Source organism: Schistocerca piceifrons, chromosome 11 (assembly GCF_021461385.2).
Source record: "Schistocerca piceifrons isolate TAMUIC-IGC-003096 chromosome 11, iqSchPice1.1, whole genome shotgun sequence".
NCBI classification, from domain to species: Eukaryota; Metazoa; Arthropoda; class Insecta; order Orthoptera; family Acrididae; genus Schistocerca; species Schistocerca piceifrons.
In genome coordinates this window covers 61,386,229-61,410,750 of record NC_060148.1, presented here as the reverse complement: position 1 = coordinate 61,410,750, position 24,522 = coordinate 61,386,229, and the positions used below count along the sequence as shown (strand labels likewise).

At 42.5% G+C, this 24,522-nt stretch overlaps 1 protein-coding gene across 2 annotated transcripts; it reads right to left on the bottom strand.

The window, feature by feature from the left end:
* Positions 1 to 539: 539 nt before the first annotated feature.
* On the bottom strand, positions 540 to 16,409 carry LOC124720349 (ankyrin-3-like). Of its 2 annotated transcripts, none has more exons than XM_047245678.1 (3): positions 16,281 to 16,409; positions 2,470 to 3,029; positions 540 to 1,089 (listed from the first exon to the last, which is right to left on the bottom strand). In XM_047245678.1, the coding sequence occupies exons 2-3, from the start codon at positions 3,018 to 3,020 to the stop codon at positions 597 to 599; spliced, it is 1,044 nt and encodes a 347-aa protein (XP_047101634.1). In that variant the 5' UTR covers positions 3,021 to 3,029; positions 16,281 to 16,409; the 3' UTR covers positions 540 to 596. The 2 variants fall into 2 exon arrangements, with proteins under 2 accessions (XP_047101634.1, XP_047101635.1); XM_047245679.1 differs by having other exon boundaries at positions 2,470 to 3,035; positions 16,281 to 16,340.
* Between the last annotated feature and the right edge of the window lie 8,113 nt (positions 16,410 to 24,522).

Genomic DNA, 24,522 nt, shown 5'->3' with positions numbered 1-24,522 from the left:
AAATTAGATTGACAAACTAGGCAACCTGGGACATTGTCAGTAACCTGATGTAATTTCAGTACGTTAGTGTCCTATATGCTTAAGTTTGCAGCAACTCCATAGTTCATGAAGTGTTGGCGGAAGTATGGGCGCCTATATTCTCACCACTAACCATTGGATTAACAGTACACACACAAATTTCAGGCTGTGTTAATAGAAGTACTGGACACTTCTGGGAAGAGCATGTGGTGTACGATTCTTGAAACTGGTTTACAAGAATACCACACCAGAAGCTCACTGAAAATGATGTGTATTTGGAACACAGTCAAGATCAAATGTTAATGATTGATGCTCTGGAGCAGTTTCAATAGAACTCCTGTGCCAGTCAAACATTTGATCTACTGCCAGTAGACTAAGTGTAAAACACTACATTTTGGGAATTTCAGGGTAGTTGATGGTAGGAGTTTAGGAAGTCTCACCTGTGGAAGGAGGACCACTATGAGGAGAAGAGAGAAGTGGGAAGGAAGAGCAGGTAAATATTTGAATAATTCAATGACACATTTCACAGTAAACCAGAAGTTTATTTGCTTTATCGAAAATGGTACGAAAGGTCCACCTCACACCGGATGAATCCCACTCAGGATACCGACGACAGTCTTCCTGTTGTACGCCTGGGCAAGTTGTAGAGGCGTCATACCGTATCCGGCAGCAGATCGGTCCGCTCCCAGCCGCAACAACAGGTTAACAACGGACGCTTCACCACACGCGGCAGCAACCTGCAGAGCCGTCTGCCCGCTGCCATCCCACGCGTCTATGTCTGCCCCGTAAAACAGCAAGGTCATCGCGACACCCTGCCTGCCCTGTCCCGCTGCTACGTGGAGGGGCGTCTGCTGCCAGTTATTCCGTGCACTGACATCGGCACCCGCTTCCAACAGCCAGTTTACGGCCAAGACGTCGCCACCCTTCGCCGCCTTGTGAAGTGCCGTGTAACCGTTCTCACACCGGCAGTTTATGTCCACTCCCTGTGCCAGTATGTCTGGGAGTTCGTCCACATTTCCACGTTCTGCAGCTTCGTGCAGCCACTTCTTCAAGGCGACATCCTTTGCGGCACTGGAAAACAGAGAGAGAGTACTTTCCACAGAAATTTACTGTCACAGTAGATAGTCGCAAAATTATTAACTATACCATTTGAATGCTATAAGCCCACACGATCAGTGAGAAATGTGTATTAAGGTTTGTAAGTTTGCTCCAGGATGGGGAAGGAGATTTTGAGGTTACACAGAATTACTTGACATTTTTAGAACTCTAAGAAACGTCAGAGGGTGGTGTACCAAATTAGACCTGACAAGAAGCAGAAACCAGACAGATACACAGATCTGACAACTACTGCTCTGGTACAAAGTGCTGCTCAGCCTTTTTTGAGAAACTGGCACTAAATTTCACTAGCCTGTGAGGTACCACACAAGAAAGCCAGCCATCTGACAAGTTACATTAATACTACTGATTACGGCAGCGTGTCCTCGTACTGCTTATCAGTCCAGTCCTTCACGCTACCCTTTCACCGAACACTCGTTGCTGTGACAGATGTTTAACCTTACATAATAAAAATACACCTGTGGGAAGGTACTATCAAGATTAAATAAATAGTTGTGACAGTTATTTTTCTCTCAATACACATGAGCATATCACACTCAAGTTATACCTGACTACATGATTTACAGATATTCATTCCATTGTGATCTATTAGGTCAACTATAGATGTCTCCAAATATACCACAATGATTATTGGTATAATATTTTTTTCCCTTCGAAACAAATGTGCATCATAACAAAAGAAGACATTTGTTAAATAAAAGCCCAGAAGAAAGAAATGAATATCAAGACTGTTACATGGAAGTATTTTTTATATTGAAATATCCAGCCCTGTAAACCTTTTAGCCAACTGCTCATTTGAGCTAATGTCATCCAAAATTTAATTCCATCACAGTATACTGCATTTGTATACAAGGTTTTCTATGACAAATTTAACATTTTCAATCACTACATTCAGTTAAAACAAAAATGGAGAAAAGTGCACATGCAAAATACACTTAGCCCTCACAGCAGTCAGATTAAGAATATTACTGTATATAAGGAAGCACAATTCTGCTAAAATTTTTTGGGTCTAATTAACTTGGCAAGTATACATTTACGTCCCAAATCTGCACTAAATTTTCACCGCAACTGATTGTAAACTGCAACACTGCCTTCAAAAATACAGCAGAAGGATGTGAAAGTTCCATCATATCTTCAGAGCAGAAAAATGCTTACGGAGTGTCTCCTTACAGAATACACACACTGATAGTCCCAAGTGCAGATCGTGTGGAATATGCGAGATTTACACCAGTGAAATACATACCTCCAACCATTCCTTTGGGAAGTGTCAAGAGAAGGCTCACTACTTTGTAGGTGCTACTTACAAAGACAAACGAAATTAGAATTCCAGCTAACCTGATTTTCGCTTCAACCAACTCCGAGATTTGCGTCATCAGTTGCGGGCAGCAGGCCACTCCCTCTCGCCAGCCCTCCGTCTTGCGGGCCTCCGGAGGGTCCCGGGAGATCACCTCGACGGCGGCACCGAGCAGGCGCGAGCAACAGTGCTGCGAAGCCAGCACCGCACACTCCGCCACATTTTCTAGACACAAATTCTGCAGCAACCGGTCCTCGCAAGCCTCCTTCAGCAGAAGGAGGCCGTATTTGTCTGCAGCCGCGAGTAGCTCTGCCGCAGATTCTTTCCCCTCCGGGACCTCGTCCGTGTACATGTAGCGGACGAGCTGCCGCATAGTGGCAGCCTCTACATCCGGTATCTGGACACGGCCACTGGCAGCTTCCTCCGTGTCGTGCTGCAGTAACATAGCTGCGAAGACCGGGCTCCTGGCGGCGAGTATTAAGCTGTGCGCCTCTATTTCACCACCTCGGACACACAGCGTAACGTCGGCACCCGTGCCCCTCGTCAGGAGCTCGGACATAGCGTGAACCAAACTGCCTCTGTTACTGGCCATATTTAGCAACTGAAATTGGGAGGTAAAAACGACAAATTAAAAGCTGCCCAGTTTCTGATACAGTAATTTAACAACTCGATAATGCCAATTCGAGTTTGTTTAGAACAAACACTTCAATTTCACCACTTTACCTTCAGCACCTATAAACAAATACAATTAAAGACAGAAAGTAGGTTCCACAGGTCTCAGTGATATCCGAGCTAGAGAACAAGCTGTAGTTTTGAGGAAAGTCCACTGCCACCACAAATATAAAAAATCCTCCAGCCTTACTTTAAAAAAGCGAAATGTTTACGTTATACTCAATATCTATAATACTCCAGGCTTTAGACATGAGCAGTTCAGATCATTCTTAAACAAGAAACAAAAGCAGTGATACAACAATCTGACCGAGATAAAAGCTCTGCCGACAGCCGTGAAAATTCCATCACGGACCAGCGAACTAACAATTACTTCAACATAGTAGCAAGCATTGGTACCAATAATGAACTGGCAAATGCAGATGCATTAATTTTACTTTTGACACAAGGCACATACTACCCACATGTAGTCTCAAAATTACAATAGATAAACAGAGAGTTGTAACTGTGTTGGCTGTAATGGTGTTCATAGTTTATTTAAAATGTTGTGGAGGTTCCTAGAAATAACCTTAAGCTATCTCTGTTATTAATGACTCATGGCATAACTGACGGGACTTCATATCATGCATTGACACCCAGCTATACATATATATTTTTCAAAGAGATTTTAAGAAAATAGCCTGGGATACAACACACCCATTCATGAAACAGAAACTTAGCTGTGTGCGTCTGGCATTCATGCAGGATTCTCCACAGGGAACAATACACTACCTCACAAGATAAGAGCAGCTGACTGTGTGCACTATGTATTGTGACACCTATTCACAATGGTTTGACATGCAAACTAAATGTTACATTAAACTAGAGTCCATACGTCAAGGATTTAATCGGAAACGACACCCCCTCCCCCCCCAAAGTTGTTTGGGAGTTAACAAAATCTTTGTCACGGTAACAGATATAACGTGAGATCTACAATGAACTGGAGTCAACACAAGCCTGTCAAGATGGTTGGTTTGTGGTGGTTGAAGGGACCAGACTACAAAGGTCATCGGTCCCTTTTTCCACAATCATGAAACACCCACAAGGAACAAAAACAAGCAACAGAGATGACAAGGGATGACAGAACAAGAAAACAGACAACGACCAGAAAATAGGAATTAAAAACACACAGTGTGTTACAGTAGTTGGCCAACCACAGAAACAAAAAAAAGGGAAAAGCCAACCACCAAGAACTAAAAAGCCCAATCTAAAAGCATAATCCAAAGGTGAGAAACAACAAAAGAGAGAAACCCTTTGATTGAGCGATAAAAACCCCCTGCACAAATAAAACTCAAAACTAAGCCTGCCATGACAGCTTCGTTAGAAGTGCAGGGAGCACATCAGGCAGTGCAAATGTGTGCCTGAGCACAGTTATATGTGGACAGTCCAACAAAATATCGGCCACTGTCAATGCTGAACCGTAGCGACAGAGGTGGGTCCTCGCGGCACAATAAATAACCGTGCGTCATCCAGGTGTAGCCAATGCGCAGCTGACAGAGCACAACAGTCCTTGCGAGAGACCCGGAGGAAGAGCGCCACCCACCGGTAGTCTGCTCGACAATCCGAAGTTTGCCGAGTGAAGGCAGGGTGCGCCATTCACCAGCCCAGGTACCGAGAACCTTCTGCCGCAAAACTGAACGGAGATCACACTCCGAAAGGCCGATCTCCAAAGCTGGTGCACCGACAGCCTGTTTGGCTAGTGTTCATTACCCGGGATGCCGACACAATTTGGGGTCCACACCAAAACCACGGAGCGGCCGCAATGGGCAGGAGAGTGGACGGACTCCTGGATAGCCGTCACCAGTCGAGAGCGAGGGAAACACAGGTCGATAGCTCGTAAACCACTCAGCGAGTTACTACAGATAACTAAGGACTCACCTGAACAGGAGCGGATATACTCTAGGGCGCGAGAGATGGCGACCAGCTCGGCAGTGAAAACACTGCAGCCAGACGGTTATGAGCATCGTTCAGAATGATCCCGAGAGTAAGAACAGGGGATTGCACATTCCGTGACAGAAACGATGCCGGTGGCGATCGTGAGAACCACCGCATCAATGTCACTACGAGAAAGAGGCTCAAGAGTGGCAATGCAGGTGAACCAGTCCCAGTCAGCCTTATTCAAAGCCCATCTGGGGAAACGCCGAGGTGAGTGGCGCTGGGGCAGTGACAGAAAGATTGGAAAGTGGTCACTACCGCACAAGTTGTCATGCACACTCCAATGGACAAACGGTAGAAGGCTGGGGCTGTAGACAAAGGTCGATGGCCGAGTACATGCCGTGTGCCACACTGAAATGTGTGGAGGCATCATTAATAGAGAAAGGTCGAGCTGTGCCAACACTTTCTCAGTGACAGTGCCTCTGCCTGTTGCCACCAATCCACCCAACAAAGGGTTAAGGGGGGGTTTAAGTCCCCCCAATAACAGAAAAGGTGGCGGCAATTGGGCTATCAGCGCAGCCAATACACGCTGCGGGTCATCACCATCCGGCGGAAGATAGAGACTGCAGACAGTTGACACCCTGAGGCGTCAAAACCTGAACAGCGACAGCCTCTAAAGGTGTCTGAAGAGGGACACACTCACGGTAAAGAGTGTTAAGGACGTAGACACAGACTCCACCAGATACCCTCTCATAAGCTGCTGGATTCTTATAATAACCCAAATAGCCACGGAGGACAGGGTTTTGCATCACCGGAAACCCAGTTTCCTGGAGAGAAATGAAGAAGAAAGGGTGAAGGCTGAGAAATTGTCGGAGCTCAGCAAGGTGGTGGGAAAAACTGCTGCAGTTCGACTGGAGGATGACATTGTCCACGGAGGAAAACGGCGTGAAGAGATCGAGGTGGTACGTTACACCGCCGGATCACCTGCTGCCACCAACTGAGTACCCGCACGATCGACTTTCACAGTGTCCGAGGGTCCTGCGAGATCTAGGTCCTCAGTAGATGCCAGAATCTCGGCAGAGCTCGTACGTTGCGGTGGGGTGGGCCCACTGTAAGTTCCTTCGTCTCAGAGGTCTTCTTCTTGGAAATTTCTCACTGCTCCTTGGGTTTCATTGGTTGGGAGGGCTTCACTGATTCAGTCTCTGGGACTGAGGAGGATCGTGAAGCCTGGTGAGCAAGGTGAATGATGCTCTCTGCAGTTGACACAGATGGGAGGCAGGGCACACGGAGTATATGGATGTGATGGGTGTTCGAAATCTCGACATGTGACACTGGAAGTACAGCAGGAAGACATACGGCTGAAGTTCCAGCCCTTAAAGCACCGCATCAGGTGAGGGATATAGAGCTTGATGTCACAGTGGTAGACCACCACCTCGACCTCCTCAGGCAATGTATCACCCTCGAAGGCCAAGATGAAGGAACCAGTGGCAACCTGATTATCCCTCGGACCTCGATGAACGTGGCAGATGAAATTAACATCTCACCACTCTAAATTGCTGTGCAGCTCGTCGTCAGACTGCAAAAGAAGGTCCCTGTGGAACATAATAACCTGGATCATATTTAAGGTCTTATGGGGCATGATTGAAACCGAAACATCCCCAACTTGTCACAAGCGAGTAAAGACCGTGACTGGGCAGAGGATGATTTTTTATCAAAACTGACCCAAAACATGAGATTGCTTTTGGTCGCCTATTACGACTGGCAGGAATACCGCAGGGCTGTTCTAACCCCCGGACCCACAGGGGGACAAACCTGACAAGAAGCTCTGTTAAAATTCATTCATTCGAATTTAGTTGGTGTACTGGGAATAGCATTAAGCATGAAGTGAAAGGAAGTTGCCATATTTAGTGCATTAATAGCACTATGATTAGTTTATCTTATTACTGTACACTGAGATGATAACAGTCATGGTATAGCAATGTGCACATATACTGATGGTGGTAGTATCATGTACACAAGGAATAAAGGAGGCAGAGCTGTCATTTGTAGTCAGGTGAAAAGGTTTCTTAAGTGATTATGGCCACACGACTGGAATTAAACTTCCCATGCGGAATGGTAGTTGCAGGTCGATGTACGGCACATTCAATTTCGGAAAGCATTACACAGTTCATTATTCCAAGATCCACAATGTCGAGAGCCTGCCGAGAATACCAAGTTCCAACTGTTACATCTCGCCACGGGCAACACTGCTGCGGCACTGGCAAAGGGTTGTCAGTGGTAACAGGCAAGCAACAAGGTGTGAAATAACCGCAGAAGCCAATGTGGGAAATACAATGAATGTATCTGTTAGGACAGTGAGGTGAAATAGACTATGGAAGCAGACTACCAATGCGAGTGCCTCTGCTAACAGTACATCGCTTCCAGTGCCTGTCCTAGTCTTGTGATCGTATCGTTTGGACGCTCGATGACTGGAAAAACCACGGCAAGGTCAGACGAATCCCAATTTCAGACGGCGGAATTCTAGCGTGGCACAGAGCCTACGAAGCCACAGTTGTTAATAAGGCACTGTGCAACTTGGTGATGGCTCCATAATGGTGGGGGCTATGTTTACATTACATGGAACTGATCACATACTGGGAAAGGTTATTTTCGGCTATCTTAAGACCATTTACAGCCACTCAAGGGCAATGGTCCTGAACAATGATGGATTTTTATGAATGATAATGTGCCATGTCACAGGGACACAACTGTTAGCAATTGTTTGAAGAATGTTGCAGATAATTCACATTAATGATGTGGCCACCCAGACTGCCCAATGTGAATCCCATCTAACATTTAAGGGATCTAATAGGGCAGTCAGTTCCAGCACAAAATGATGCACCAGGAATATTTTCACAATTATGGAGAGCAATAGAGGCAGCACAGCTCAATATTTCTACAGGGGACTTCCAACAAGTTGTTTATTCCACACCACATTGAGTTGCTGCACTGTGCTTGGCAAAAGGTCCAAAACAATATTACGAGGTATCCCATGACTTGTTGCCTCTGTATATGCTCACTATTGTTGTCACCTCAGAAGGGTTTCCACCTTGGTAAGATATACAGAACACACATTTGGGAATTACATTTATAATGCAATTTATGTTACAAATAAATTGCACAATTAATACACATCAGTTTTATTAGATGTTAGACAAGTCCCTGTGGAATAATTTGATTCCTGCGAAACATACCCAGCACATCAGAAACTAACTCTATAAGGGATTTGGGATGTCTACGAAGCACTGCCACTAACTGGTACTGGAGAGGAGAATTCTCTATCTCACCTGATACACAAGCTAGTTGGCAATAAACTTAACATCCGTGTCTGCCAATCTTTAATAACACAACCCAGAATGGAATGAAATTTTTAAAGTTACAGGTAACTCACTTTTGTCAGGTATCATTACATACACCAATATCACAAAAGCAACAACTAATATGTTCAAGAGAACCACACACCCCACCAGTGAGTGCATCACTTGATCTGGGGAAGTTAATAGATCCATCCTTCATGAAATCCTCCCCATTCCACCAAGATTGTCTTTCCACCGTCCATGTAACCTTCGTAACCTCTGGGTTCATCCCTATGAAATCCCCAAATCATCCTCCCTACCCTCTGGCTCCTACCCTTGTAACCGCCCCCCGGAGTAAAACCTGTCCCATGCACCCTCCCACCACCACCTACTCCAGTCCTGTAACCCGGAAGGTGTACACCATCAAAGGCAGAGCCACATGCGAAAGCACCCACATGATTTACCAACTGACATGCCTACACTGTGAAGCCTTCTATGTGGGAATGACCAGCAACAAACTATCAATTCGCATGAATGGACACAGGCAGACAGTGTTTGTTGGTAATGAGGATCACCCTGTGGCTAAACACGCCTCTGTGCACATCTTGGCACAGTGTTACACCGTCCGGGTTATCTGGATACTTCCCACAGACACCAACCTATCAGAACTCCATAGATGAGAACTTGCCCTTCAATTTATTCTCTCTTCCCGTTATCCACCAGGCCTAAACCTCCGCTAATTTCTAGTTGCCGCCCCTCATACCTCACCTGCATTCAACAACATCTTTGCCTCTGTACTTCCGCCTCGAGTGATTTCTGCCCAACCTCTTTGCATTTACATTTGTCTGCCGGTGTCTGTATATGTGCAGATCAATATTTATGCGTGTGCCCGAGCGTATACTTGTCCTTTCTCCCCCCCCCCCCAAGGTAAGTCTTTCTGCTCCTGGGATTGGAATGACTCCTTGCCCTCTCCCTTAAAACCCACACCCTTTCGTCTTTCCCTCTTTCCTGATATAGCAACCTTGGGTTGCGAAAGCTTGAAATAAATTTGTGTGTGTGTGTGTGTGTGTGTGTGTGTGTTTGTTTATTGTCTATCAACATACCAACACTTTCATTTGTAAGTTACTCCAAAGATGCTGTAACTTACTAAACCAAAGTGTTGGTATGTTGATAGAGACAATAAAACAAACACACACACACACCTCCATCAGCACATATACATATTGTCTGTCTATAGGGTGACTGACAGATTTTTAATTCGTACTCTGCAATATTGTTATGTAGCACTTCCAACAGGATTACATCTACACAGCACTGAAAAAAGCTAATAGGACTGAATACAAAATACTTGAAAAAAGTTTCTTCTTTAGCTTACACCACAATAATGGACAATAAATTTCATGACTATTTCAAAATGCGTAAAAAAATTAACATGGTTGTCTGTGAGGCAAAGGAACTGTACAACTTGCAGTTTATATTCTACTGTAGGAATAAATATGAAGCCATGTGGGGAGTTAAAACAATAAAACACAATATGCTACCAGTCTACAATTTAGCATAGAATAGCATTCTAAAAATTTAAGACAAACACAAATTAAGAAAACTTCAGGCCTAGAGGAAGTACTAGACAAGTGCCTCATGATCAAATACCCTTTCACAGAAGGCAGATTTGTACAGTTCTGCTACAGCTGTCATTATATTTGAAACAAAATATTTAGTTCAAAACTACTGACCAAATTTGCCTTCTTAGTCAGCTTCAAGTCAATGTTTACCGTGTTCGTATGTATATAGCATTAAGAGATCTTACAGTGTCACAAAAGAAACAGGACTTCCGAGTCTACTCCAGCAAAATCGGAATTTCATAAACCATATTAAAATGCTTCATTCCACTCTAATTACACGTTTCTATGTCCAGATGCACTATGAAGTACCTGATATTCAGCTTTTCATGTGGTTTTTGCGATACCAATTTTCTTGGAGGTCCAGTACTGTATTCTCATGTTTGGTTCTTTTTACGGTATAATGTCATTCATCCCAGAAAATGAAAATTTCCACTTGAAATTGAACGAGGTTGAAAGTAGCCAATAGTGTGGAATGAAACACTTCGTTTCAAATAAACTAACTGCCTCAGCGGAACAAAAAGTAAAAGCAAATTCATCTATAAAACAGAAATAGCTTCTTCAAGACATTAATGGTTGATTGCTAATGTTGTGGAAATAATATAAAGAATCAGAAAATTGGAACTACTGACTTATTTTGGTCTTTCATGGTTATGAGAATGTATATTAATTCACTTTATGGCTCCCAGCCACAGAAACCTGTTTTTATTTTGTTTGACGTGGGAAAGGACCCCCCTCCCCCCCCCCCCCCAACTATAAAACACTGCACATGCGCAAATCTGGCAGCAAGGGTGCGGCAGCATCTGGCTACTTGCTGCTACCGCTCACACGGCAAACAGCCACACTTCAAGGAGCCAGAAGAGGGAGGAAGGCACTGGTCATACGCGAATTCAGCTCTGCGCATGCGCACGAGCCCAATGGCAACTACTCATACGAACCTATAGTATCCTATTCTTCAGTTGACCTACATAACTCAACTGAAAGAGATACTAGCACAAAAACGAAAAAAGACAAGTAACGTTAACCTCTGTCGACGTATGAGTTGTATCCCGAACTTGAGCTGATCTTCATACGGTAACTGCAGTACGGTATCAAATTAGACACATTGCAACTTTTTTTTACCTTTGCTAGCACTAGTATCCTATGTAGGTCAACTGGAGTACGAGATACAAATTTTACAGGTGTTGCTTTTTTCGCCTCTGCTACTACTAGCAACCTATTCTTCAGCTCATACTAGTTCAGGCAGAAGTGAAAATATCGACATACGTAAAATCTGTATCCCAGGTTGCTAATGCTAGTAAAGACAAAAAAAATCTATGTAACATTGGCATCCTGTGCCTCAGTTGAAAACCACGAATGCAAAAAAAAAAAAGCGATATACATAAAATCTGTATCTCACACTTCAACTGACCTAAACAGCTAAGCTGAAGTAAGTGGTATGAATTTTTTTCCACCTTTGATACTAATAGTATCGGATGAAAATTATCATAGTGGTACCAGTAACAGTGAAATAACCTCCAACAGTTAAATTTGTATCCCGTATTTCGGTTTATTTAGGTCAACTAAAGAATAAGATACTAGTGATATCAATATAATGGAAGGAAACATTCCACGTGGGAAAAATTATATATAAAAACAAAGATGAGGTGACTTACCGAACAAAAGCGCTGGCAGGTCGATAGACACACAAACAAACACACACACAAAATTCAAGCTTTCGCAACAAACTGTTGCCTCATCAGGAAAGAGGGAAGGAGAGGGGAAGACGAAAGGAAGTGGGTTTTAAAGGAGAGGGTAAGGAGTCATTCCAATCCCGGGAGCGGAACGACTTACCTTAGGGGGAAAAAAGGACAGGTATACACTCGCACACACGCACATATCCATCCACACATACAGACACAAGCAGAGATATTTTTGTGTTTGTGTTTGTTTGTGTGTCTATCGACCTGCCAGCGCTTTTGTTCGGTAAGTCACCTCATCTTTGTTTTTATGAATAAGATACTAGCATAGATGAAAAAACTTCAACTGTAAAATTCGTATTCCATATTGCAGTTGACAAACCCCACCCTATGTCTTCCATATTGATAGGAATACATAAAATCCAAACCCACAAACAAAACCAAAAAATAAAAATTGCTCAGAATGAAAAACAATCCTTCTAAAAATCTCATACACACTAAGAATGAAAATATGTACTGAAAGAATTGGAATGAACAGATGGTTTAATACAAGCGACAAAAATGTTACACAATGTCCAGCTCTATCTTTAAAAACATTCATTTATTTCAATTTACAATGATGCTATGCCACAGAAGATGATCCATTTACAACCTACAGCTCGATAATAAAGGCATTCTGGTTGTGAGTAAACTATGATACATTGTATCACGTGTAGGCTCCAGAATACCATCTGCAAATAACCAGCAGAACTCTCAGCAAGTGAGCTATAGTGTGATACTGCCACTGCTGCCCCCCCCCCCCCCCCCACACACACACACTATGAAATATTCGCAGTAGTAGCTGTAACTGGCCGGGAAACACGGGAAGGTTTCAGATAGATTATATAATGGTAAGACAGATCTAGCAACCAAGTTCTAAATTTTAAAACATTTCCAGGGGCAGATGTGGACTCTGGCCACAATTATTATTTGTACATAAAAACTAAAACTTCAAAAAGTCAGAAATTTAAGGTCTGAGATGAGGCCTGGATTAACTGAAAGAACAAGAGGTTTTAGAGGGGATATTATAGAAGAGCAATTCCACCCATCTGCTTTGACCCATTACGTCATGAACCTGGCAGAAATAGCTATTCCAAGAGTCTCCAATGTGGCACCTATGATGCCACTACATACACACGGCAACAAACACGAAAATATATATAAATAAGACAATTACATTTCCCCAAAAGTACTATCAAACTAAGGGGACAACCACAGGAACCTGTGGGTTTTAGGGTGAGTGCAAGCTAAATATAACAGTAAAAAGAACACACCATGATCCCAAAAGATAAAATGATAAACAAAAAGAAAAAATTACTACATTCCACTACAACAAAAATGAGCAGGAATCAGATACTTCCCTTGACCTATACAGGCGAAGATACCAAAACATCAATACCTACAACTGAAGCACTGAAAATTGGAATCTGACATTTCCCTTGACCAATATACGTCAACCACAAATGATGATACCAAAACACCAACACCTACAATTACAAAAACAGGAATCTGTCATTTCAAGTGACCCACATAGGTCAACCATAATTGTTGATATAAAAAAATCAGCACCTACAACTACGAGAAATAAAATCAAAACCTCAAAGATCCACAAATCAAACATCCGTACATAAATTAAAACATTAATACACCATAAATACACAAAACAACTCGAGAAGAATAGACAAAAAAACCATGTACTTTCAACCAGAAAATTCCCACACTGAAAACTAGATCGGCAAGCGCCCCCCCCCCCCCCAAATATACACACATATTGAACGTCTTGCCACAGTACAAACAACAAACCAGTAACACCTAATGAAAACTCCACCCACCTACCCACACAAGGGCACCATGAAACAACAATGCAACATCCACAAACACAACCAACTCAAGCACTGAGCCATAATTACGTCACACACCACAACACCCTTACATCACATGTCAAAGCAGAAGGGTGGAATCTGACACTTCCACTGACCCGTAGAGTGTTTCAGAGAGGGCATTAGGGAACAATTGACAAGAATGGGGAAAGAAATACAGTAGAATGGGTAGCTTTGAGAGACAAAATAATGAAGGCAGCAGAGGATCAAGTAGTTACAACTACTAGGGCTAGTAGAAATCCTTGGGTTACAGAAGAGAATGAATTTGATGAAAGGAGAAAATTCAAAAATGCAGTAAATGAAACAGACAAAACTGAATACAAACGCCGCAAAAATGAGATCAGCAGGATGTGCAAAATGGCTAAGCAGGGATGGCTAGAGGCATGATAGATTCTGCCTAACGGAAAATTAGAGATATTTGGGGAAGTATGAATATCAAGAACTCAGATGGGAAGCACAGACAGAAAAGCAGAAAGGTGGAAGGAGTATACAGAGGGTCTATACAAGGGAGATGTACTTGACGGTAATATTATGGAAATGGTAGAGGAAGTAGGTGAAGGTGAAAAGGGAGATGTACTGCATGAAGAATCTGACAAAGCACCAAAAAACCTAAGCTGAAATAAGGCCCCGGGAGTTTACAACATTCTATTAGAACTACTGATAGCCTTGGGAGAGCCAGCCCTAACAAAACTACCATCTGGTGTACAAGATGGAGGACAGGCAAAATACCCTCAGACTTCAAGAAGAATATAATAACTCCAAACCAAAAGAAATCAAGTGTTGACAGGTGTGAAAATTACCAAACTATCAGCTACAAAATACTAATGCACATTCTTTACACACAAATGGAAAAACTGGTGGAAACCGACCACAGGGAAGATCAGTTTGGATTCTGTAGAAATGTTGGAAGACGCGAGGCAACACTGACCTTACGACTTCGTTTAGAAGATAGACAAACCTACATTTTTAGAATCTGTAGACTTAGAGGAAGCTTTTGACAATGTTGACTGGAATACATTACCAAATTCTGAAGGTGGCAGACTTCAAACAGGGAGCAAAAGGCTACTCCCAACATGTACAGAAACCATACGGCACTAATAACAATTAAGGTCACGAAAGGGAGTGAGATGGGGGGGGGGGGGGGGGGGGGGGAGAAGGGAGAGAGTGGTAGCCTGTTCCCGATATATCTATATACTGAGCATGGAGTAAAGGATACAAAAGAAAAATTTCGAGTATGAATTAAAACCTAAGGAGAAGGAATAAAAACTGAGGTCTGCTGATGACAATTCCATTAGCAAAGAACCTGTAAGAGCAGTTGAACCGAAAGCACAGTGTCTTGAAAGGAGAATATAAGATGAACAAAAAGAAAAGCAAAACAAGGATAATGGAATTAGTGAATTAAACCGGGTTATGCTAAGGGAATTAGATTAGGAAATGAGACACAAAGTAGTAAATGAGTTTGGCTATTTGGGGAGCAAAATAACTGATGACGGTCGAAGCAGAGAGGATATAAAATGTAGACTATGGCAAGTAAAGCATTTCCGAAGAAGAGAAATTTCTTAACATCGAATACAGGTTCACTGTCAGTAAGTCTTTTCTGGAAGTTTTTGTATGGATTGTAGACGTGTATGAAAGTGAAACATGGACAATTAACAGTTTAAGCAAGAAGAGAATAGAAACTTTCGAAATGTGGCGCTACAGAAGAATATTGAAGATTAGATGGGTAGATCACATAACTGATGAACTAATGAATAGAACTGGGGAGAAGAGGAATTTGTGGCACAACTTGACTACAACGGAGCAGTTGGTAGGCCACGTTCTGAGGCATCAAGGGATCACCAGTGTAATATCGGAGGGAAGCGCAGAGGATACAAATCATACAGTGAGACCAAGGCATGAATACAGTAAACAGATTCAGAAACACATAGGTTCCAGTAGTTACTCAGATGGAAAAGTTTGCACAGGAGAGAGTATCAACGAGAGTTGCATCAAACCAGTCTTGTGTATTGAAGACAAGTGGTAACTGACTATCTCTGCGGCATAGCCTATTTAACACATTTTATTCAAAAAACGTTCGTGGCAAAATGAGAAAACTCACAGTAAATACTGACAAGACCCCAACTACTATTTTTATGCATATAATGTACGTACAACTAAAACTACGAGAAATGATGCAGGGGTTCCATTACCTAAAATTTGCAGCTAATGCCAATGTTTAAAAAATCAAAACATTAAAACTATATATGAATACAATATATATAACAATAACACATTACAGCTAACTTCACTCTTTTATGCTTGTTAATCTTAACGAAAATTCGCCGTATTCACACATTCAACCTCATTACCGAACAAGAACTTTAATACCACATGCTGTTCGAAACAATTTGGCTGCAAAATATGTACAACAGTAACTGTCCTCAATCACAATGTTACCGATGGCGAGAAAATATTCTTACTTTCTATAATGGTCAATACAATAACTGCGATTAAAGAAAAAAAAATACACATGAACTAACAATTTTTACCAAGCCCTTTAAGCTTACATCAAATCTACAGTTACTACCACGTGGAACCAAGGGCAAGCATACTGTTTCATGAACACACAATATTTTTGCGACGAACGAATCTACAATGTATTGCAAGCAGACCACTGAAACACTTTTTCGCGTCATAGACAAAAAGTTAATAGCGCGACTAAAACGATTATCACTTACCAGTTACAATGAATGAAGAAATACAGACAGCGAAAAACGAACGGCAAACAGAAACTCCTCTTCAGCTACTCAAATCGACGACCGCAAAACAATTGAACACGTGAGACGAGGAAATGACCAAAGTGTCTGCTACAACGCGAATTGCTACCAACTTCTTTCCGATGTGGTCGAACTAATACATACATCTTTGGTCTTTTGTTTTAAGCCCGGTCCACACGCAACGATCTGTCTGCGCAGACATCGGCGCAGATGTCTGTACATGCAAAAGATCGCTGCAAATGTGGTGTGTTCACACGACACAAACCCCAATCTACTACTCGCCCGCCATCTGTCGGTGTAGAAAAGAAATATCAGTGGCAAGCGACTACGCTCCCCGAAAACGTCAAAATTTAATTCAGTTATTTTGAAAAATAGAAATGGAGGAAGTTCTGTTGTGGTCTGTGTTCGCAACTTGTGTTGCAAAAAACATTCAGACCAACCGCAGGAAACAGAGAAAGCGGTCAAAATGGTGCAGACAGTGGCTGCTAAAGCGAAAGCAGTTTTGTCACGTAAATTTACTGCGAGAGTTGCAGGGCGAACCTGTTTTGTTTTACATAACCTCGTGTTCCATTTCCTCGCACATTGGCACTCAAATTTCATCTTCAATTGTACTCCTGCTTGGTCTTGGCGTTTCTTGATCAGTAAGAAAGCCAAGTAGATCAAAATACCATAACGTTGGCTGGTATACTTGATCTACTCCTACACCAGAACCTCTAGATTTCTGAACTTTGGATAACTCTTTTCGGTAAACAGTTCGCTGACAGACTAATTTACTTGTCTTCCCTTCATGAACTCATCTTTCAGGAAAGCGTAAATAGCTTCACATGTGTTGGGTATTATTTCACTCAATGCTTGTTTCGATATTGCAGATGAAAATCCCAAATCATTGTAGCTCCTTCCTGTTGCTAGGAATCTTAATGTTACTGCCAGGCGTTCATGAGGAGAAATTTCCCTTCTCATACAAGTATTTTTCTCATTTTTACATTGATAAATTACTTCGTATTTCCGGACGAAATCTGCTTTTCCTGTTTTGAGCAACTGAGTGAAGTGATAGTTCCTCTAACCTATGACGACAGGTGAGTAAATACAGGTTTTGCCTGGAAAATTAATTTGTTGGTGTGGCTATTATCCACAACAAATATATAAATATTGGTTTTAGAGATTGAAATGTCTTTTTCTTGTGCAATCTATATTTATTTGTGTTCCAGGTGCATTTTATATTTATACCTACAGTAAGTAAATTGTCGACATACACTGATGGTACAAAAATGCAGCACCCCAAGGACAAAATCTTTTTAATGATAAGTGAGTTGACAGGCAGTTAGTTATTCACCGTAGGAGTATATGATAACAACTTTTGACCAAATGAACACACATGTCACAGCAAAGGGTGGGCAAACAGTGGCATCAATTCACAATGTGTCCCCCTCTGGCAGACACGCAGATGTGAACTCTCACATGCAAACGATGATAAAGGTGCAAAATGATATGCTGCAATAAACTGTCCTAAGGACCTTTTGCCTATTATTGTAATTCGGCAATGGCTCTTGCAAGCCCTGGAGAATGAGTAAATTACTGTGTCATCATATCTCACACATCTAATAATGACGAGAGATGTGGTGATGTTGCTGATCAGGGCAGTTGTTGCACACCACAAAGAGCATGTTGCATCAAAGAAGCCTTATGTGGACGTGTATTGTCCTGCTGAAGAAAAGCATTAAATGGACTGCGCCCATGCAATGTATTGGGCACTGATTATTTTACCCCACAGAAACACCAAGTATGACCATGAATTGTAACTGATTGCCCTCCCCCAACCCCTACCATGGAGTCTGGAATGGGACCTATGTGAGTCACGAGACCTGCACATTACACGTGTATGTCCGTCACTTGCGCACAAATACAACCTATTCTCATCACTGAAGACAACAGTGCCATTCCACTCTCCAGTCAACACCTTCATGACACCTGAGTACTAGTAGGCATGATTGGTGGTTTCATGGAGTTTGTGGTAACCTGGCCAGAGGCATACTTGGCTTTATCCTGCTGCAAGCAGGTGGTTCCCAATGATGCCCTTATGACACAGCACATGCAACATGAGCCCAGATTTCTTCCCTTAATGATGACTGGCTGGCCACCACTCTTCACACACTTTATCGACATTTATGTCGATCTCTACAAAGCTGAAGACAAGATCGTGGTCTACAGGTGTGGGAATGTTCTACAGCCCACTGATGAAAGCAGCAACATATAACAAACACATTGTTGCCAACATGTGCAGCACTCTGTTGATACGTCTTCCTGTAGGCTGTAGTTTTTCAGCAAGAATATGTACTCTTCGCTGGGGAAGGGTTGTACCATAAAATGCATCTTTAAAATACTTTACACCTCAAAAACAAGCAGAGTTACGGCCTGCAGAGTCGAAACACAGGTATATAAATAGCCCTCGTGGGGAACACATGATCTGCAATGACTGAGAGAGTTAAATCATTTATGTAGGGAATAAATCCCATTGACTCGACTATGGAACCTTGTAGCACACCATGTTGGACAGTATAATTCAGGTCTGTGATTGATTCTGTTTCCTCCTCTACTACTGAGCGAGGTGTGGTTAGCACACTGGACTCTGATTCTGGAGGACGAAGGTTCAGACCCGGATATGGCAAGATTTTGGTTTCCATGATTTCTCTAAATAGCTTCAGGTAAATTCCAAGATGTTTCCTTTGAAAGGTGATGACCGACTTCCTTACCCATTCTCCACTAATCCGATAGGACTGGTGACCTTGATGTTTGGTCCCTTACACCCAAATCAACTAACTAACCCCCTGTAGTATATTGGTTTTCTATGTGCTGTTCCCAACTCATAATGTACTATTTCTGAACTTTTTCGTTATGTCTTTGTATTTCCTTTGAAACCCAGTCCAATAAAGTTTCTCCATTATGTCAGGATGATTTAGAAAGAACCATGAAGATCCCAAGTCTTCTGTGGTCAGTCAAAAGAGCTCACAATATGTTCAGCTAAATCTGTTAATGAGACTATCATTAACTTCCTTTCTCTGATATCAAGTTCTGACAAGTATACTACTAAAAATTTAGTTATAAAACTTACAATTCCATTACTTACTATCATTTCATAGATTTTTTGCAAAAGTGGAGATAAAAGATGGTGGTTAGCGTTATCCAAATTCACCTATTTTTCCCATGTGACTTCTGCAACTGTGTCTTTGTACAGTTATCTTAGAAGGAATAAAGAAAGTGCCACCGTTTACTCACCACCTAGCAGTTTCGACGTGGAAGATCCAGAAAGAGGCAGGGTTTCAGATGGCAGTTGGAGGATGTCTCTGCAAAATAAATGACTTCAGAGAAAGGGAGGCAACGAAGGAAGAACTGCAAAGATGAACTTGCAATCCACTTTGTATCGGATGTTGGTAAAGTGAAATGGCTAGAGAAATATGCATAAATAAATATCAAGTGAAAAGACAAATGTAATTAAAAATTTCCGAACAAAACCCTTATAGCTATAGTTATTAACAATATAAGCCATTAATTTGCAAACTACTTTGTATCAGATGTTAACAAAATGATATGGCAAGAGAAATAAATAAATTTCTGCGCGAAAATATAGGTGTAATTACAGAATTTCCGACCAAAAGTCTTACAGCCTCAGTTACGTTAGTGAATGATATTTTGCTTACGATTGTAAATATTTTTCTCCCTGGCTTGTCCACGCCTTCCAAAAACTTCACATGCTCGTAAAATATCCATTTTGGAATATAGATCTCTGTTGTCCCAGACCCACTTTGAGTTTTGTCCATTTTACAATCCTCACGATTGTAGTGTGTTTTCATATTTGTCCATTTCCTTTCACACTCCACAAGCAGTACATCAATTTTATCCAAAACTTCTTTCAACAAATCTTTCCTTTTATATCTGTCTTTATATGCAGAATCAGAAGAGTCCTACATAGATTTGTGCATTTCAATTTCTAACAAGAACTGAATTGTTAGATCTGTTGACGGCACCTGGTTTGCCATTGTCGAAACAAAAACAGCAGATGAAGAAAGGAACACAGCAGACGATACGACAGATGCACATGCTCAAGTCACACAACTCTGACGTGTTTTTGCTCAATGACCTTCAACTACAAACTCGAGACAAAACTTCCCTCAAGCAGTTGTTCAGACTCGCGACTTTAAACAGCTGAGTTGGTTTTCAGTGTGAAGGCCCCTTTAAGGGGACCACACAGTGGCTCAGGTCGAAAAAAATCGATTTTCGGTTTTCATAATATTTCGATATATTAAGGTTTTATTTAAGTGCTTTGAAAAGAATTTTGCTGAAAAAAATTTTTTTCGAGCAGTGAAAGAGCATTTCCCTACCACATGTGTGTATGTGCAATGCCCCCTTTTATGTCATCCACTTTTCTGCATATATTTTAGATCTTTGTATCCCCTCATTGCATGTTAGGGATTTTTTTGTACTCCCGAGTGTGTTGGCTATCCTTGGAATTAAATGGTCGGTATTCCTTTGTTTCTGCTGTTTGTAAACAACACGCTTTCAATCACATGGTTAGTTTTGTTCAAGTCTGATTGCGAGTAGTTGTTATACTTACGTTTGCAGTGCTCGTTTACGTGTGTTTTGTTGTATTTTTCGAAGACGACAAAACGTAAACGCATTTTCAAAACGACAATTTAGAGGAAACAAGTGTAGGAAGCTTTCTGTACAAGAGGTTATGTACCCTGGCAACGATGTTTCTAATTGTAATTCTTCAACAAGTGCATCATCAAAGAAGCTCTCACCATTTCAAGAGAGTTACAACTAATTTACTGTAAGTGACAATGGGTGCAGTAACATTATTATAAATTTGAGAACATTGTCAGATGTAATTTCTAAATTTGTACAATGTAGACAGCGCGGTGAGTCACAGAGTGTAAAAATTTGCGCGAGTGCTAGTGGGGGAAAAGGCCTAGCAATTGATTTGGATTTAATTTGCACTAAATGCTCAGCTGTGATTTCATTTATGAGTTTTTCAAAACCAGATGCAAGTGGCCCTTATGCAATCAATACTAGATTAGTTTATGCCTTACGATCCATTTCAAAGGGCATGGCTGCAGGGAGAACACTTTTGTTCAGTGATGAACTTACATCAATCACCAAATAAATTTGAAAAACTGACTGCAGTATTAGAGAAAGCTGTATGTGAGGTCAGGGAGGAAAGTATGAAACTGGCTGCTAGGGAAGCAGTGGAAGAAACTGATGGATATTTGGATATTGCAGTTGCAATTGATGGAAGTTGGCAGAAAAGAGGACATACTTCTCTGAATGGCGTAGTGACTGCAACGAGTGTAGACACCAGTAAAATGTTAGATGTGAAGATAATGTCTAAATGTTGCAAATGTTGTAAAGTCAATGAACAAAAAGAACACAAAAATGGCTCTGAGCACTATGGGACTTAAATTCTGAGGTCATCAGTCCCCTAACCTAAGGACATCACACACATCCATGCCCGAGGCAGGATTCGAACCAGCGACTGTAGCGGTCGCGCGTTTCCAGACTGTAGCGCCTAGAACCGCTCGGCCACCCCGGCCGGCAAAAAGAACACAACAGTGTGGCTAATTTTAGAAGAACAAGTGGTGGTATGGAAGTTCATGGAGTACAACAAATATTTCATCGCTCTGTAGAAACAAGAGGCATACGGAACACCAAATATTTTGGCGATGGTGACTGTAAGGCATACAACAATGTGGTGAGCTCTAAGCCACATGGAGATGCCATTATTAGCAAAATAGAATGTGTAGGACATGTTCAAAAACGTTTAGGAACAAGGATGAGAAAACTAACTGTTGATATGAGAGAAAAAAATTGGAAGATGGAAAATTGTTGACTGGACAGGGTCAGTTAACTAAAACTGAAATAGAAAACTTGCAGGCATACTATGGGCTGGCAATTAGGAGAAATAAAGGAAATCTGGATGCAATGAAGAGATATGTTTGGTCTACACTCCTGGAAATTGAAATAAGAACACCGTGAATTCATTGTCCCAGGAAGGGGAAACTTTATTGACACATTCCTGGGGTCAGATACATCACATGATCACACTGACAGTACCACAGGCACATAGACACAGGCAACAGAGCATGCACAATGTCGGCACTAGTACAGTGTATATCCACCTTTCGCAGCAATGCAGGCTGCTATTCTCCCATGGAGACGATCGTAGAGATGCTGGATGTAGTCCTGTGGAACGGCTTGCCATGCCATTTCCACCTGGCGCCTCAGTTGGACCAGCGTTCGTGCTGGACGTGCAGACCGCGTGAGACGACGCTTCATCCAGTCCCAAACATGCTCAATGGGGGACAGATCCGGAGATCTTGCTGGCCAGAGTAGTTGACTTACACCTTCTAGAGCATGTTGGGTGGCACGGGATACATGCGGACGTGCATTGTCCTGTTGGAACAGCAAGTTCCCTTGCCGGTCTAGGAATGGTAGAACAATGGGTCTGATGACGGTTTGGATGTACCGTGCACTATTCAGTGTCCCCTCGACGATCACCAGTGGTGTACGGCCAGTAAAGGAGATCGCTCCCCACACCATGATGCCGGGTGTTGGCCCTGTGTGCCTCGGTCGTATGCAGTCCTGACTGTGGCGCTCACCTGCACGGCGCCAAACACGCATACGACCATCATTGGCACCAAGGCAGAAGCGACTCTCATCGCTGAAGACGACACGTCTCCATTCGTCCCTCCATTCACGCCTGTCGCGACACCACTGGCGGCGGGCTGCACGATGTTGGGGCGTGAGCGGAAGACGGCCTAACGGTGTGCGGGACCGTAGCCCAGCTTCATGGAGACGGTTGCGAATGGTCCTCGCCGATACCCCAGGAGCAACAGTGTCCCTAATTTGCTGGGAAGTGGCGGTGCGGTCCCCTACGGCACTGCGTAGGATCCTACGGTCTTGGCGTGCATCCGTGCGTCGCTGCGGTCCGGTCCCAGGTCGACGGGCACGTGCACCTTCCGCCGACCACTGGCGACAACATCGATGTACTGTGGAGACCTCACGCCCCACGTGTTGAGCAATTCGGCGGTACGTCCACCCGGCCTCCCGCATGCCCACTATACGCCCTCGCTCAAAGTCCGTCAACTGCACATACGGTTCACGTCCATGCTGTCGCGGCATGCTACCAGTGTTAAAGACTGCGATGGAGCTCCGTATGCCACGGCAAACTGGCTGACACTGACGGCGGCGGTGCACAAATGCTGCACAGCTAGCGCCATTCGACGGTCAACACCGCGGTTCCTGGTGTGTCCGCTGTGCCGTGCGTGTGATCATTGCTTGTATAGCCCTCTCGCAGTGTCCGGAGCAAGTATGGTGGGTCTGACACACCGGTGTCAATGTGTTCTTTTTTCCATTTCCAGGAGTGTATATTCTTCCATAAGTCCTCTACTGATTATAAAGCCCGTCATGGATTGTGTCCATCAGGAGAAAATTCGTGGTGCAAATACAATAGAGCTCAGGCAACTGGAAAATCTAATTCTCACCAGCATTCTCTTCCTGCTGCTGTTATTACAGCAATTAAACCTATTTTCAGAGACTTGGCTCATCCTGACCTTCTAAGGAAATGACACAGAACCCAAATATATGTTTCAACAGCATAATTTGGAACTGCCTTCCTAAAACTGTATTTGTAGGCATGCATACAATGAAACTAGGAGTTCATGATGCTGTTATTACATTCAACTGTGGTAATATTGGAAAGAGTTGGGTACTGAAAAAGCTGGGAATTAATCCTGGTGAAAATATGATCACTGGGCTGCAACATTGCGATAAAATGAGGATAGCCGATGCAGACAGGTCTGCATCAAATACGGCCAAGAAAGCAAGACAAACATCCGGGAAGGTGAAAAAGAAGCTGGAAGATCAGTTAGAGGCCAAAGAAGGGCCATCATATGCAGCAGGACAGTTTTAATTAACTGTAAGTAACAAAATTCCGAAGTTTTTTCTTTAAAGACAATTTCCCGCAAAATAAAATTTTCAGTACATATACCTCATTACATCAGAAACTATCATAGATAAATGAATGAAAATTTCAGAAACTCTGCGCAACACAAAAATCCACCTCTGGTGCTACATTCATTAATATTTCCCCAATAGGAAGTCCACAAAAAATATTTTCTGAAGAAAAAATTAATATTTTTTGTTAATAAAT

Bases quoted from the DNA above. Each gene is read 5' to 3' on its own strand.
- LOC124720349 (XM_047245678.1), bottom strand. From the start codon at position 3,020: ATGGCCAGTAACAGAGGCAGTTTGGTTCACGCTATGTCCGAGCTCCTG. The intron at 1,090-2,469 runs GTTAGCTGGAAT...TCTGTTTTCCAG, and splicing joins TTGGTTGAAGCGAAAATCAG to TGCCGCAAAGGATGTCGCCT.